The sequence below is a fragment of the Xyrauchen texanus genome, chromosome 49 (assembly GCF_025860055.1).
Source record: "Xyrauchen texanus isolate HMW12.3.18 chromosome 49, RBS_HiC_50CHRs, whole genome shotgun sequence".
Classification (NCBI taxonomy): Eukaryota; Metazoa; Chordata; class Actinopteri; order Cypriniformes; family Catostomidae; genus Xyrauchen; species Xyrauchen texanus.
Genome location: NC_068324.1, coordinates 22,239,774 through 22,257,196, shown reverse-complemented (window position 1 = coordinate 22,257,196; position 17,423 = coordinate 22,239,774). Strand labels below are relative to the sequence as shown.

At 41.5% G+C, this 17,423-nt stretch overlaps 1 protein-coding gene across 3 annotated transcripts in view; it reads right to left on the bottom strand.

Annotated features, from left to right (window-relative positions):
* Positions 1-17,423, bottom strand: part of pamr1b (peptidase domain containing associated with muscle regeneration 1b) — a 98,312-nt gene that overhangs the window by 13,656 nt on the left and 67,233 nt on the right. Inside the window, exons 6-10 of one of the 3 annotated variants that reach the window (XM_052122761.1) lie at positions 11,640-11,747; positions 10,224-10,394; positions 9,731-9,919; positions 8,427-9,299; positions 1,168-1,353 (exon numbers count right to left, since the gene is read on the bottom strand). In XM_052122761.1, the coding sequence (XP_051978721.1) occupies positions 1,168-1,353; positions 8,427-9,299; positions 9,731-9,919; positions 10,224-10,394; positions 11,640-11,747 (1,527 nt within the window). The remainder of the gene's footprint in view (positions 1-1,167; positions 1,354-8,426; positions 9,300-9,730; positions 9,920-10,223; positions 10,395-11,639; positions 11,748-17,423) is intronic. The other 2 variants (XM_052122762.1, XM_052122763.1) reach the window with 2 other exon arrangements.

The following is a 17,423-nucleotide window of genomic DNA, read 5'->3' as shown; positions in this document are numbered from 1 at the left end:
CAAGCAAACATATGAAATTTACCTCTATATATATTTCTTCAAATTAGAGGCAGGATTAATGAGTATATCTGGCAAGTTGAGCAAGTTAAACTCACATGACAAGCAATTGGCCTTTTTCACTGCGAAAAGCCCTTCCAGGTGCTAAACAATGTTCAGCTGTAAACTATACATAGTTAAACATGTTTGAGGTATCCTCCACATCCATGACAAATGGTGCCTGATCTGCAGCTGCCGTTCAAGTTTTTTTTTTAACGTTTGATTGGACATTAGTCACGAGACTCTCACTAGCCAATCATGATGATATAGAAAAATAAAATCAGGACAGGGAAGTAGCGAACAGACGGTGGGAAAATAGCGTTGTAAAAGTACAGTAACAGCACTTAAAATATACTAAAAAAAAATTTGACTTTTACATTTACTTAATTATTTAAAAAAGTAAAATTCTTGGGAAAAAGTCAGTAATTACTGTAACGTGAGTATTTGTAATTCACTACTTTACACCCCTGATAATTTCATGTTGCTTCTATGACATTGTCATCTCATTCTTGGCTGGGTTTGAACTGCAGTCTTCCAAGAACAAAGTCCAACACCTTATTAGGTGAGCTACTCTGCAAGTTATTATACATTTGCTTGTATATTGTAATACGTGTGTCATTTTTGGTGGTTCTGTAACACAAGCATTAAAATGTAAAGTTTTTCAAATTATGCGTTACAGTAAAAGTGTGCCGATATCATAACATAGCAGTGTGTGAGTAATAGTGCAAAAAATAGTTGTTTATAAAGTCATAATCAGCAATTGTGCTTGTGATTTGTGTGAACATGAATAAAACACAGCCTCTAGCGCTAGTGTTCATTTCACCTGGAAACTGCAGCGAATTGTACATGGAGATTTTTCAAAAATTAATATAGAGTCATATTTTTACTATTATACCAGGTTGGTATTTTGTATCCACTGTGGCAGCAGTAATTGACTTAAAAATATTTTTGATGTTTTTGTTTTTTTATTTGAGAATTTTGAGTTTCTGGTGTGCAAATAAACAACTCTATCAGAGGGTACCGAATTCACTCAAATTTTTTCTTGACAGAGAGAGAATGTGAATACTCTACAGAGATGCATTATCTCAACTGCCGTTGACTCTCATTGGACTGAAGTGAGACAGCTTCCACCTCTAATGCAGACAGGCTGGGTGCCAGTCCAGGTGCCGTTAGGCTGACACATCCTCTGTGCATTGCCACTCAAAGCATAAGAGTGGTTACAGAAGAACTCCATTGTTTCGGGAAAGAGTCCTGGCACCAGCTCATAGTAACCATGATACAACGGTGGTGGTGGGGGACATTGTCTCCCGTTATCCTCTGAGAGAGAAAGACAGGGGGAGTAAAAGAAAGAAGAAAAAAAAAAAAAAAGGCCTAAACATCTTAACCAAGTACATAATAAAAAAATAATAAAGTGTCAAATATTGTAAGGGATATCTTGACTGAAAACAGAAAAGCCTAATTTAGCCTAAAGTATACTTCGGTTTTGACGTGAACGCTGAGTGTCTGTGAAAGTTGAACGCTCACCTTTCAAAGTATACTTAAGTTGACTATGCGCACATATACAGGCAGTTATATAACCGCTATGAGATACTGGGTATATTATATTGTTTCAGAATCAAGTTCTAAAAATGCAGCTGTCTCCTAACCTCCATACACAAAAGCTCTTGACGTGCACTTCCACTATTGTTGTTGTCACTTTCGTTTGGTTTGACTCGTTCCATGTATTGTGTGTCCAAAGAATGACCCCTGTTTAATAAACAGCATAACTAACAATCAATACATTTCTCCTTCAGTCACAAAACCCAAAGATGTGTACCAATTGCTAAATATAATTTAATATTATCATTAATATTGTAATATCCTTCCCTTCTGTCACTCATTCGACGTTGTGTCGAATGTAGTGACACAAAGGGGTCTTTCTTGAGAGCCTCACTTGAGAAAAGGCCAATGAGAAATTGGCAGACAGAATTTGCATGTCCCGCGCCAGGACATACGGGTTAAAGGGAAGCAGGCAGGCATTGAACGTCCCTTTTCATGATGCGTCTTTTTAAAGATGCCTTTCCGTCTGTGTTTAGTCCCTGGATGTGGTCGATATCTCTACAAAACTGACGGTCATAGATGCTGCCTCGTGTGCCTGGGTAGCCATCACACTGAGGCAGCATTTGTGGGTGCTTCATGTACTCACTGCGAGAACATGACCATGGCAGCGTTGTGGTCGCGGCTTTCATTTCTCAAAGTGAATGCCACTTCAGCTGCCCCCGCATCGCTTCTTCTTCTCACGGGATTGAAGATGACCCGGCTGGCGATGGAGGCGATTTGGGGATGGCAGCGAGCTCTGTTTTGCTGGGTAAATATCCATGAACCACCCGCCCCCCGGCATGCTCGCTTGCTTCCTTCCTGGCTCGCGCTGAGTGCGGCTCGCCACGTGGCTAGCCTGCGTTCTCCCCCCCGGAATTGGATGATGACGTCACAGCTGCATCGAAGAGCGTTCAGGTATCTGACGCAGAGGACTCGACTGGGCTGCCACGTCGGGTCAGCCCGCCCATTCTGAGGCCGACACGCAGATGGCCGACATGCTTGCCCGGGCCACCGTGAGCTGCGGTATCCACATTCTCAATAAAAGAGCAATTTCCTCACTCCCTGGGTCATCCAGCCGTTCTCACAGCACCCTGGCTCCAAAATCCTACAGTCCCGGTTCCCCGGACGCAGTCACCTCGCCTCCGGATCCACGACTGCTCATCAACGGCAGACCGGCGCCGATGAGTTCCGAAGATGCTAAAAACCCTCTGCCAGTACTCAAGGACATGATAGAGGCCATCCCTTCAGCCGAGACGAAGAAGGGTTTCTACAGCCCTAGACCTGAAGGACTCATACTTCCACATCTCCATCTTGCCTCGACACGACCCTTCCTACGGTTCGATGGCCAGGCATATCAGTCAAGGTCCTCCCCTTTGGCCTATCCCTGTCCCCTCGCGTCTTCACGAAGGTCGCATACTCAAATACCTCGATGACTGGTTCATCCTTACTCATTCTCGAGAGTTACTATGCACTCACAGGGACCAGGTGCTCGTCTTGTGCTTCAGGTCAATTGGGAAAAGAGCAAGCTTGTCCCAGTTTAGAGCATCTCTTTTCTCGGCATGGAGTTAGACTGAGTCTCAATGACAGCACACCTCACGAACGAGCATGTGCAGTCTGTGCTCAGGTGCCTCGCTCTCTTCGAGCTCGGCACAGCGGTTCCTCTAAAACAGTTCCAGAGGCTCCTGGGGCATATGGCATCCTCGGCCATGGTCGCGCTGCTCGGGTTGATGCATATGAGACTGCTTCAGCACTGGCTTCAGACTCGAGTCCCGAGATGGGCATGGCGCCGCGGAACATACCGTGTGTTAATCACCAACCGCGGCGTTAGTGTACATAAATTGCCAAGGCGGTGTGCGCTCTTGTCATATGTCACAACTCACCCGCCATCTCCTCCTATGAGGTCGCTGCTTGCCACTCATAGCCCCGGCAACCTCAACATGACAGCCCCAGGTGGTCCAGCTGATTTGGGACCGGTTTGGCATGGCACAGTTAGATCTCTCTGCCTCCCAAGACAACTCCCACTGCCCGCTCTGAAACTCCCTGACAGAGGCCCCTCTCAGGACAGACGCGTTGGCGCACACACCTGGCCCCGGGGCTGTGCAAGTACGCATTTCCCCCAGTGAGCCTTCTTGCACTGGTGCTGTGCAAGGTCAGGGAGGATGAGGAACAAGTCACCTTAGTGGCCCCTTACTGGCCCACTCGGACTTGGTTCTCGGATCTCACGCTCCTTGCACCTCCCTGGCAAATTCCACTGAGGAAGGACCTTGTTTCCCAGGGATGGGGCACCCTCTGGCATCTGCGCCCAGACATCTGGAACCTCCAGTCTGGCCCCTGGATGGGACTTGGAAGATTTGAGTGACCTGCCACCTGCATCACATGCGTAGACATGATCAACCAAGCCAGAGCTCCCTCTACCAGGCAGTTTTACACCCTAAAGTGGTGTTTGTTTGCAAATTGGTACTCCCGGTCTGAAGACCCGCAGAGATGCGCATTTACATTTATTCATTTGGCAGATGCTTTTATCCAAAGCAACTTACAAAAGAGGAAAAACATCAGCAAATAATCTTGGGGAGACAGTGGTACGAAAAATGCCATATTACAAAGTTTCACTATCGTCAGAATAGTATACAATAGCATTTCGGTCAGTGCTTTCATTCTTGCAAGGAAAATGAAGCTGTCTCCCTCCACCTTGAAGGTGTATGTACGCTATCGCAGCCCACCACGACGCAGTGGACGACAAGTCCTTGGGTAAGCATGACTTGATTATTAGGGTCCTTTAGAGATGCCCAGAGGCTGAACCCTCCCCGGCCAAGCCTGTTCTCCTCCTGGGATCTCTCAGTGGTCCTTTGGGCCTTCAGAGACACTCTGATAGATGCGCTGCAAACTATATCACCATGTTTAAGAAAGCTAAAAGGTGCAATTTAAGGCGGCAGAATGACTCAGACAATGAGGAGACAAAGGAAGATGAGCAGTCAAGTGGGCCCGGAGCCGAAGTTTCGGCGAACCCGAGCGAGACCGCCACTTGCCCCGGCAAGTTCAGCATGGAGCAAACATGCTGAACGATCACTGAAACGGATTTCAGTCCGGTGCGTTCAAATCCAACAAAGAGAAGAAGAAAAAGAAGGAGAATCGTGAGGAACCAAAAGCGAGTCTGTTGAGCTTCCATGATGATGAAGGTATTTGATTGTCTGCCATTGGAGATATTTAACATAAAAAGATGGTAATATGTAAATAAAGAATGTCAATATTACTGAAATGCATTAGTTTGAATTTGTCAAAACCTGTCAAGAAAATGTTCCATCTGGTCACAATTTAACCCAAATTAAGTTTTGTTTTGCATATAGAAAATTAAGACTGTGATAATTCACCAAAAAATTTAAATTCTCTCATCGTTTACTCACCCTCATGACATCTCAGATGTGTTTGACTTTCATCTGCTGAACACAAATGAAGATTTTTAGAAGAATATCTTAGCTCTGTATGTCCATGCTTGCACCTAGTGCCTTTAACTGAGTTGATCCAGTGAGCTTTCTCTCCCAGGTTAGCCACTAAGCTTTTGCTTCCTGGATGTTCTTCCTCCCTAGCCTTCTGGCCTGCAAGTGCTCTGTACTGGGATAGGGATCTACAGGCTTAATTCCCTCTTCAGGCAACTCACTGTGATGTATTTTCTGCAGTACGGTCCCCCTGTCAGCGGACCCGCGTCTCCCTTGAGCAGTCCTTCTGCCCCCGGTCACTGTGTTCATAGAGCTCCTCCATCATCAGGTAGGACCAGCCTGGGGGTGCAAATTCTGTCTGCCAATTTCTCATTGGCCTTTTCTTAAGTATAGAGGTACGCGAGGCTCTCAAGGAAGACCCCTTGTGTCACTATATTCGACACAGCTTCTCGTTCCCTCCATCAGGGAACGGAGGTTACAACCATGTAACCATGATGTTATGCTCAAAATGAAAACATGTGTAAGTAGCCAGTTTTGACGTTTATTCATCAACAACAACAACAAAAAAACATGCCAAATGAGCCATGAAACTTGCATTTAGAACAGACACGTAGTTCATTAATCAGTTATGTGATCTCATCTTCATCAAAGTCACAAGTATAGTTAAACACGATTGCGCTTCAGCTAACAACCCAAACAATGTTTATATTTAATTTTTTTATTGAACACATCCCATTAAAAATTCACAGTTCTGTGGAAAAAATAAGTGAACCTTTGGATTTAATAACTGGTCAATCCTCCTTTGGCAGTAATAACCTCAACCAAGCATTTCTGGTAGCTTTTAGGCAGAGTAGCCACAGTACTAAATCATCTCCATTTATAGACAATTTATCTAACTGTGTATAGATCTCTCTTCGAGATAACCCTTCCCAGCATTATTCAAAGAAACAATTCTTGATTGTAGGTATTCTGAGATCTCTTTTTTGTGAGGCATTGTCCATGTAAGCAGATGCTTCTTGTGAATACGAAACTTATTAATTTATTAACTGGATGCCAGGTTTGCCAACTCCTGACTCTAATAAGCTTCGAGGTTCACATACTTTTCCCAACCTAAACTGTGAATATTTGAGTGATGTTTTCAATATATACAAGAACAAAAATCTGTGTGTTATTAGTTAAAATGTTTGTTCATTATTGTAACTTAGATGAAGATATACTTGAACTTTCTGAAGTATATATACGTATTACTTGAACTTTCTGAAGTATATATACGTATATGTACAGTGTGTATATACACTCACCTAAAGGATTATTACACCATACTAATACTGTGTTTGACCCCCTTTCGCCTTCAGAACTGCCTTAATTCTACGTGGCATTTATTCAACAAGGTGCTGAAAGCATTCTTTAGAAATGTTGGCCCATATTGATAGGATAGCATCTTGCAGTTGATGGAGATTTGTGGGATGCACATCCAGGGCACGAAGCTCCCGTTCCACCACATCCCAAAGATGCTCTATTGGGTTGAGATCTGGTGACTGTGGGGGCCATTTTAGTACAGTGAAACTCATTGTCATGTTCAAGAAACCAATTTGAAATGATTCGAGCTTTGTGACATGGTGCATTATCCTGCTGGAAGTAGCCATCAGAGGATGGGTACATGGTGGCCATAAAGGGATGGACATGGTCAGAAACAATGCTCAGGTAGGCCATGGCATTTAAACGATGCCCAATTGGCACTAAGGGGCCTAAATTGTGCCAAGAAAACATCCCCCACACCATTACACCACCACCACCAGCCTGCACAGTGGTAACAAGGCATGATGGATCCATGTTCTCATTCTGTTTACGCCAAATTCTGACTCTACCATCTAAATGTCTCAACAGAAATCGAGACTCATCTGACCAGGCAACATTTTTCCAGTCTTCAACTGTCCAATTTTGGTGAGCTCTTGCAAATTGTAGCCTCTTTTTCCTATTTGTAGTGGAGATGAGTGGTACCCGGTGGGGTCTTCTGCTGTTGTAGCCCATCTGCCTCAAGGTTGTGCGTGTTGTGGCTTCACAAATGCTTTGCTGCATACCTCGGTTGTAACGTGTGGTTATTTCAGGCAAAGTTGCTCATCTATCAGCTTGAATCAGTCGGCCCATTCTCCTCTGACCTCTAGCATCAACAAGGCATTTTCGCCCACAGGACTGCCACATACTGGATGTTTTTCCGTTTTCACACCATTCTTTGTAAACCCTAGAAATGGTTGTGCGTGAAAATCCCAGTAACTGAGCAGATTGTGAAATACTCAGACCGGCCCGTCTGGCACCAACAACCATGCCACGCTCAAAAATGCTTAAATCACCTTTCTTTCCCATTCTGACATTCAGTTTGGAGTTCAGGAGATTTTCTTGACCAGGACCACACCCCTAAATGCATTGAAGCAACTGTCATGTGATTGGTTGATTAGATAATTGGATTAATGAGAAATTGAACAGGTGTTCCTAATAATCCTTTAGGTGAGTGTATATATATATATATATATATATATATATATATATATATATATATATATATAGATATGTATATATACTAAAGAACTACAGAAAACAGGACTACAAAAACCAAACTCTCCTCCGTAATGTTCCAAGTTTATGTGTCCTCCCAACTCAGAAACTCAGGTATCAAAATTATCTCTGAGTATCCCAGTCGCAATTTCGACTTGAGAGGATCTTCATTTCCAACTTCCGAAGAGGAAACTTGCAGTTGCGATAATTCCGATAGCACAAGAAGGCAGCATGAGAATCATTGGTTTACAACAATTTCCACCGGGACCCACTCACATGAAAAATAAAGAATCTATTCTCATTTAATTTATTTAACTTTCTTCTCAGCAGTGATAAAAAAGGACCAGCCAGAGAAGATGACGTGGACTGTTTAAGCAGAGGCAAGGTAGCTCTTGCAAAGAAACTCTGTGCTCTGGACATGCAAAAGCCATTAACTTTTCAAATGACTTTATCAGAGGTCAGATTAGCCCTGCCCTTAAAGTCCTCCTCAGAGTCTATACTTTGGTGACGTAATATCACATAGACTATCAGTTATCTCTGAAGTCTAAGGGCTCATAAAATGACACACAGGACACCCAATCCATAGCAAGTGCTATCCTGTCACAATATGAGGTCTAGAACCGTAGGCCCTGTTCATCAAGTGCACAGTTTCCAACAACACAGCAAGATACCATTCAAAGATATTAAACCTACAAGCACCTTGCACTGTAATTTCAATGTAAAAAGTATTTGTCACATACATCTTTAGGGTGCCACTGATAGTGTTTAATTTTATTCTGCCCAAACATTGTAGATAAATGTTTTCTTGGAGATTCTCTTGATTACCTGTGATGATGAGATTCCCAGTTTCAACAAACTGCCCAGATTCACCTTCTGGCTTTGTATTTGGTAAAAATTCTTCTTTTGTTTCTAGTGGTAAATCCTGTTCTGTTATTTGTTCATTCACTGAATCCACTTTGAACTTATCTGTAGATTTGATCATGAGCATTCTTTCAGTTGTTTTGCTCACTGTTGACATGATTGCTGTGCTGTCAGTAGTAGCTGTTGGGCTTTCTTCAGTTTCTTTTCGAGGCAATGTCCTCAAACCTATGTCATTGCTTTCGACAGATTCACTGTTATTGCCTATGTTTATGGTGTCTATTTGATAAAAATTGTTTTCTTTCTCACCTTTAGTCAGTCTTACTATTGAGTATTTGGGTCCATAAATAACTTTTTCCCCTTTGTCTGTTCCTTCATCATCAATTTTGTCCTTTGCAGTCTGATTGTTAGCCCACTTTCTGTCAATCAACACAATATCTACAAAGTCCATGTCCAAATCTTCTTTTGGACTTTTTGCAACTTTCTCTCCCCTATCTACATGTCTGTCTTTGTCAAGGGGTTTAACATGATCTTCATCCTCATTTGTCTCTTTCTTACTAATTGTGTTAATGCTGCTATCATCATCATCCTTATTTTCTACTTTGTCTTTTGGCTTTTCTTTTCTGAAATCTTTCCTAATGTCTTTGCCCAAATCTACTTCTTGTCCAACTTTCTCCTTTCCAGGGGTAGGTTTTTGTGGTCTAATATCTTTGTCTGTGGTTGACTCATTTTCTTTTTCATATGGAGTATTGTCCTTGGTATGACCCATTTCTTCTTGGCCGCAGGGCTTGTCTTTGCCTGTATTTTGTTCATTACCTGGTGTAGATATTTTTTTCAGCCCTGCAAGAAAAAGAAATTCAAAGCTTTATAGCAATCACTACCAACAGAAAACAAATCACCCTTATATATATGCCAAAGCAATAATGATAATTTTTATAAATAGAATAAAGGCCTTATATGCATTAGATCAAAATTAATGATATTGTGACCTAATGTTAAAATTAGCAGCGACCAGATGGCTCTTCATGCAAGTGTCACAAAAATACTGTATTTAAAACAAGAAATACTAAAGTCCTTTTGCCCAAACAAAGTTTTTTTGTTTCAGTTATAGAACTTATTCATGATGGTGGAACTGGTCCAGTATTTGTAATTGGCAATAATATAATTTAACTTTTTTTCTTTCAAACCACATAGGATACCAATAATTAACATTCAGTAAATGTATATCTAGCTTAATCAGTGTATTTTTCATGAATGCAGTGATGTGGTACCTTTGACACAGGTAGGTGCCATCCCACTCCAAGTGTTGTTGCCCAAGCAGGTTCTTTGAGGGTTTCCATTAAGTTTGTATGGCTTGTAGCACAAATACTGTATAGCAATAAGTACATCATTTGGTCCATAGACAAGGAAGTGATCACCATGCTCTGGCTTTGGAGGAATACCACAGCTTTGTTCAGGCACTAGTAAAAGTACAGAGTCATGCATCAGCTGTTTTCAAGTGTATTAACACATAGATAAAGGCTGTATATTTTATTCTTTTTGAAGTTATACAAATGAGGGATGTGTGAAACCACTTTTTTTCCAGATCTGATACCAAGTACTATCTAAACCAATATCACAGATTTTGATATGTGCATTCAATTTTCAATGTTCAATGTTAAAATTCAAAATACTGACTTTGAAAAAGTCACAACATTTGAAGGATTCCTTTGTAATATTTTAATTTTGCTTCCAGATTTACAACTTCTAATTGAGTTTGCTTACCACACTGTGGAGTTGGTGTACTCCATGTCCCATCCGACAGGCAAGTGGTCATCTGGAAGCCCTTTAGTGTGTATCCAGGGTCACAATGGAACAGAGCATAACCTCCCACCCCTACATCCAAATGCTCTGTGGTGCCATGGGCTGGAATCAAAGGCCTTCTGCACTCAAACACTGATAGATCATACATAGACAAATGTTACATGTAATGGCATACAAAATGTTACTTTCAACCATATAAAAGGCCTATAAATGACATGACTTTATGTTGTAAGGGTAGTGGTATGAACAAATTACCATATGGAGTAATAAATCTTTAACAAAACTTATGCAGAAGGCCCTGTGCCCATAAAAGTAAGCAGTTGTAAGTAGTCATTTTACAGATCCTTTTATCCAAAAACATACAGTAGACTCTCCTTATTTTAGAGACAGTCTCCCTGGAGAACCTGGGGTAATGTACCTTGCTCAAGAGCTCATGACAGTGGCTGAACCAACAAACTTTTGTTTACCAGGCCAGTTCCACCACACTATCCAATTAATATACATTTAGACAAATATTTTTTTTTATTTTTACTGTTTTATTGAAATAATAAATGAAAACTGGAGACAGCAACCTAAGACTATTTCCTATAACTCATAACCCTCCCTGCTGTCTAATTTCTAAACCACAAACTATCTTAAAGGGATAGTTCACCCAAAAAAGAAAGTTATTTCATAATTTACTCACCTTTATGCCATTTTATATGTTTGTGACTTTCTTTCTTCTGCTGAACACAAATTACGATTTTTAAAATACTTCAAATTAATATAAAGAGTATTACATCTCTGTAGTTCATACAATGCAAGTGAATGTGTGCCAAATATATGAAGCTCCACAATCCACATAAACACAGCATAAAATAATGGTCTGCACTTATATAGTGCCTTTTACGGTATTCAACCTTAACGGTATTCAAAGTTTACAATGTTACTCATTCACCCATTTGCACACACATTCATAGCCTCCAATTGGGAGCAACTTGGGGTTCAGTGTCTTGCCCAAGGACACTTCATGTGGGCTGGGATTTGAACCACCAACCCTGTGATTAGTGGCCAAACCGCTCTACTAACTGAGCCACAGCCACCAATCAATAAGACTCAAGTGGTTATAGCCACATCTTCTGAAACTATATGATACGTGAGGGTGAGACAAAGCTACAAAAATGTTGGCAAACACATTCACTTGCATTGTCTGGACCTACAGAGCTGAAATATTCTTCTAAAAATATTTGTTTAGTTTCTGCAGAATAAAGAAGCTGAGATGGCATGAGGGTGAGTTAATGATGAGAGAATTGAAATATTTGGGTGAACTATATCTTTAACCTTCAGGGCAAAAAATCAAATAAATAGATAATAATCCCTTTCAAAGACTGCCCTCACCATGTTCACATCTCTTGCCGGTGTATCCAGCCAGACAGGCACAGTTGAAGGAGCTAGAGTCGTCGACGATGCAGGTGCCATCATGCAAACATGGAGAGGATGTGCATGCTACACACATAATAGAATCATTGACAGTACGTTTGTCATTAAACTCATAGATATTATGAATTTGTACTACATGGCTAAAAAGTACGTGGGCACCCAACACCACACTCATATGTCCCTGCTGAACATTTAATATTAAAAACCACTAGTTTTAATAGGGCGTTGGCCCTCCCGTTGCTGCTATAACAGCTTCCACTCTTCTGTAAAGGCTTTCCACAAGATGTTGTAACATGGCAGTAAGAAATTGCTCCCATTCACACACAGGGGCATCAGTGAGGTCAGGCACTGATGTTGGTTGATGGGGTCTGGCTCACAGCTGTTGATCCATTTACGGTAATCTGATGAGTGAGGTTCAGGTTCTGGATTAATACAGGCTGTAGTTCTTCAACAACACACTCAGTAAATAGGTTTTTAATTCACTGTGGTTTGAGCACAGGGGCCTTGTGATTCTGGAACATAAAATGGGCCCATTCTTATACAAATGTTTGTTCATGTCTAAATGGGTGTAGCTGTTAATTAGAAGGGTGTGTACACATACATTTGGCCATGTGGTGTGTATCCAATCTGGTCTCATAGTGATCTCATTTTTCAAAACTTGTTATACATGTCTCCAGGTACAAGTCAGTGAAGTTTCCAGGTGAAATGAAAACTAGAGGTGCTACAACAAGTGTGTGTGTGTTATTCACTTTAACTCAAATCATGACTTAACGGCTGATGACTTTATAAATACTTATTTTTCTCTCTATTACTCAGACCCTGCTATTTTGTGATATCGTCACACTTTTACTCTAATGCATCTTTTGAAAACTATCAATTTTAATGCTTGAATTACAGACCCACCTACAAATATACACGTAGTCCAACATGAATAGTGTGATTTACTGTTGTCTGCCCTATAATCCCCTGCTCTGATCACGTCCAGCTTTTCACCTGTCTTTCATTTATCTCATTATCCTTGTGTATATAATGCCCTGTTTTCTGTTTAATCCTTGTCGGTTGTTACATGTTTCCGCTCCAGTCTATGCTCTGATTTCCGTCCTGTTTATTATAGTTTGTTTTGTTTCCTGGTTATTTGTCTTTCCCTATTCTACGTTTATCCTGTTATGTATTTTGTTTTACTTTCATTAAAGTGTGCTGCACTTAGATCCTCCTCTTGTGACCTCCATCATTGCAACACAGACACTTTAATATGCTCTGGCACCCTCCCTGCTCATTGTGGTGACAAGGTTTGTAGTAGATTAGTGTCACTGAATGGCTGGATGTCTGAGTGGTGTCTGGAGAATAGCATATGATTCACAGTCAAGTCATCTCAACCTTTATTTATATAGCACATTTAAAAACAACAGAAGTTGACCCAAAGTGCTTTCCAAATCAATCAAAAATACACATTGGCAGAATTAAATACATACAACAACAAAAAAAGAAATAATAAATCAAAAGAATACAATTTAACAACTACAAGTATTTAGTTAATTGAACATATTGTCCTATTCAAATGCTAAAGAAAATAAATACATTTTCAAAGAGGACTCAGCAACTGAAGAAGCTGACCTCACATGGTAATGGTATTCAGAGTTTAGGACCAACCACAGAGAAAGCACGATCACCCTTGGATGTATATCGACAAAGAATAAAATTAAAAAGAAGTTGATGAGAAGACCGGAGTGCTGTGGTGAGTGAGTAAGGGACAAGAAGATCACTAATGTATTTGGGCATGAGACCAGATAGTGACTTGTAAACAAAAAGTAGAATTTTAAAATCAACCCTGAATTTAACGGGAAGCCAGTGTAGAGACGCTAATATAGGCATAATGTGATCCCTCTTTCTTGAACCTATCAAAAGCCTAGCTGCTGCATTGTACTGTACATGGGAGGCCAATGTACAATGAATTATAACCTTGAATCTAACCTTGATGAAATTAATGAGTGGATCACAATTTCCAGGTCTTTGCTGGAAAGGAAATGTTTGACTTTAGCAATCGATCTCAGGTGGAATAAGCTACCCTTGTCAACAGCACTAATTTGTTTATTAAAAAGTAATGATGAATATAAAATCACTCCAAGACTTCTTACATGATCTTGTACATTCGACAAAAGAAGACCTAACTGGGCGGCCATGCCAGTAAGGATGACATGGGGGGGATCTAAAATCAGAACTTCAGTTTTACTCTTGTTTAATTGAAAAAAATGTTTGCTGGCCAATGTTTAATATCTTCAAAGAAATGTTGGATGTTATCAAATGAACACTTCTTGTCTGAGCTCACTGGTAAGTAAAATTGGGAATTGTCAGTATTACAGTGATAGGATATGCTGTACTTCCATGAAATAGAGCTTAAAAGGAAGTATATACACAGAAAATAAAATCAGTTTAGAAGAGAAATTCCCTACATTTACAGAAAACATCCTATCTTAAAGATAGGAGGCAAACCACTGGAGGGCCATACCCTGGATGCCAACCCTCATTAGCAACCTTGCAGATTCAGTGCTGTGCATGGGTCTGAAGCCAGACTGAAAAGTGTCTAAAATGTCAAATGTATTTAGATAGGAGTAAAGCTGCAAATAGACAACTCTCTCAAAGATCTTAGAAATAAAAGGCAATTTATAATTATTGTGTATTTCCAGATACAAAGAAGGCTTTTTTTAACGAAGGATGTAGAATTGCATGCTTAATCTGCTAGGAACAACTCCATTAGCTAAAGAGCTGTTAACAATCACTGTCACACTTGAACTAATAGTTGTAAAAATGTCTTTAAAAAGGCATGGAGATAGAATATCCAGCTTGTAACTGAAACACTTCATCTTTGAAACTACATCTGCCAACTGTTCTGACGAAACTGGTTCAAAGTGAGTCAGGGAGCTGCACAGGGAAGGTATTAGTGGTTGATTCACTTGAGAAGGTATAATAGCACCTTTAATATGTTCGATTTTGTGAGTAAAAAAAGTTAAAAATTCATCACAGGTCTGTGATGAGATGGCGGAAATCTAAAGATCCAGCCGATCTAGGTAAATATCAGCTTCTGCTTGCAACTTTTTCTGATAATGTTAAAGCTGCAAAAACTTCATATTACCAGATCAACAGCACCACAGACACTCGTAGCTTGTTTAGAACATTCAACACACTTCTCTGCCCTCCCCCTCCTGACACATCACTGACAGCAGATATCTTCGCCACATTTTTTACTAATAAGGTTACAGCAATCAGCAATACATTCACAGCACCACACCCTGTCAAACACCCACCTCCTGTATGCAACTCTTCTTTATCTATGTTCTCTCCTTTAACTGACACTGAGGTCTCTAAACTCCTCCTCTCCAACCACCCCACCACCTGTTCCCTTGACCCCATTCCATCACACCTTCTCCAGGCCATCTCTCCGTCCATCCTACCTGCACTTACACACATAATTAACACATCTCTTCTTGCGGGCACTTTTCCCACTACATTTAAGCAGGCTCGAGTAACCCCACTGCTGAAAAAACCTGCACTTAACCCCACACAGATAGAACACTACAGAGCAGTCTCTCTCATCCCATTCATGGCAAAAACGCTTGAAAGGGCAGTTTTCAATCTCTCACAGAACAAGCTGCTGGATGACAATCAGTCAGGCTTCAAAAGTGGACACTCCACTGAGACTGCCCTGCTATCTGTCATGGAGTCGCTGAGACAGGCGAAAGCTGAATCCAGATCATCTGTTCTGATTCTGCTGGACCTTTCTGCTGCCTTTGACACAGTTAACCATCAGATCCTACTCTCCACCCTCTCTAAACTGGGCATCACCGGAACTGTGCTTGGCTGGTTCAACTCCTATCTCTCAGAAAGGTCCTTTGAGGTAGCCTGGAGAGGGGAGGTATCCAAGCCACATCAGTTAATTACTGGGGTACCTCAGAGATCAGTGCTTGGGCCACTTCTCTTCTCCATATACACAACGTCATTAGGACCCATCATCCAGTCACATGGGTTCTCTTACCACTGCTACGCTGATGACACGCAACTCTACTTGTCTTTCCAGCCCAACGACACCACAGTGACCGCTCGAATCGCTGCCTGTCTGGCAGACATCTCAGCCTGGATGAAGGAACACCACCTGCAACTCAACCCAGCCAAGACCGAACTCCTTGTCTTTCCAGCCAACCCTGCTGTTGAACACAACATCACCGTGCAGCTGGGTCCAACTACAGTTTCGCCTTCCAAAACGGTCAGAAATCTAGGGGTAACCATTGATGATGAGCTAAATTTCACAGACCACATCTCAAAGACTGCAAGATCATGTAGATTTACACTCTACAATATCAGGAAGATAAGACCTTTCCTCTCTGTACATGCCACACAACTGCTTGTTCAGTCACTTGTCATAACTAGACTGGACTACTGAAAAGCTCTCATTGCAGGCCTTCCTGCATGTGCTATTAGACCTCTCCAAATGATCCAGAATGCAGCAGCACGTCTGGTCTTTAATGAACCTAAGAGAGCACATGTTACACCACTCTTTGTCTCTCTCCACTGGCTGCCGGTTCAGGCACGTACTAAATTCAAGGCCCTGATGCTGGCATACAAAACAGTCACTGGGTCTGCTCCAGCATACCTAAAAACATTTATGCAGAGCTACGTTCCCACCAGAAGCCTGCGGTCGGCTAAGGAACATCGCCTTGTCGTACCAAAACAAAGAGGCAACAAAACACTTTCCCGGACTTTCAGTTTCATCATACCACGTTGGTGGAATGACCTTCCCAACTCAATCCGTGAAGCTGACTCACTCTCTATCTTCAAAAAACGGCTAAAACACATCTTTTCCAAAAGCACTTAACCAGTCAATAAAAAAAAAATAAAAAATTGGCAATTCTTGTTGCACTTAAATCTGTTTTGTATACTATTCTGATGATAGTGAAACTTTGTAGTATGGCACTTTTCGTACCACTGTCTCTGATGTTATGTTTTCCTCTTTTGTAAGTCGCTTTGGATAAAAGCGTCTGCCAAATTAATAAATGTAAAAGTAAATGTAATGTAGGTCTCTTGATTAGCATCCAAAAAAGCATCTCTCACAGGGTTTAAGACAGAATGGACAGTATTAAACAATACATTTGGTCAATTTGCATTATCAGATAAAAATGTAGAGAAAAACTAAGCTTTTGCTTCTTTCATAGCTCTTTGTTAAAGACACCTTTAAGGTGTCAAAAGAGACTTGAAGCTTGTCTCTTTTCCACTTGCTCTCTGATTTTCTAAATTTCTCAGATTTTCTACATTTCTACAGGGAGGCTGCTCCCCTGTCACTACCTGTCCTCACAGCCATGGAGGCTGTTCCCCAGTCCATGTCAGTCTTCCCAGCCATGGAGGCTGTTCCCTGTCACTGCCAGTGCTCACAGCTATGGCAGCTGTTTTCCTGTCACTACCTGTGCTTATAGACACTGAGGACATTCCCCAGTCTTTATCTGTGCTCACGGCCACAGAGGCCATTCCCCATCCTCTGTCAGTGCCCACGGCCATGGAGGCCACTCCCAGTTGCAGCTGCCAGTGCTAATGGCTGCTGATTCCGTTTCCCTGTTGCGGCCAGTGGCCTCAGAGGCCACTCCCCAGCCAGGACCAGTGCCCATGCCTGAGCCATCCATGGCTCTTCCAGGAGAAGTCCCTTTGGGGGGGGTGGGGGTATTGTCATAGTCTTGTCACCTTGTCAGGTTGAATTTC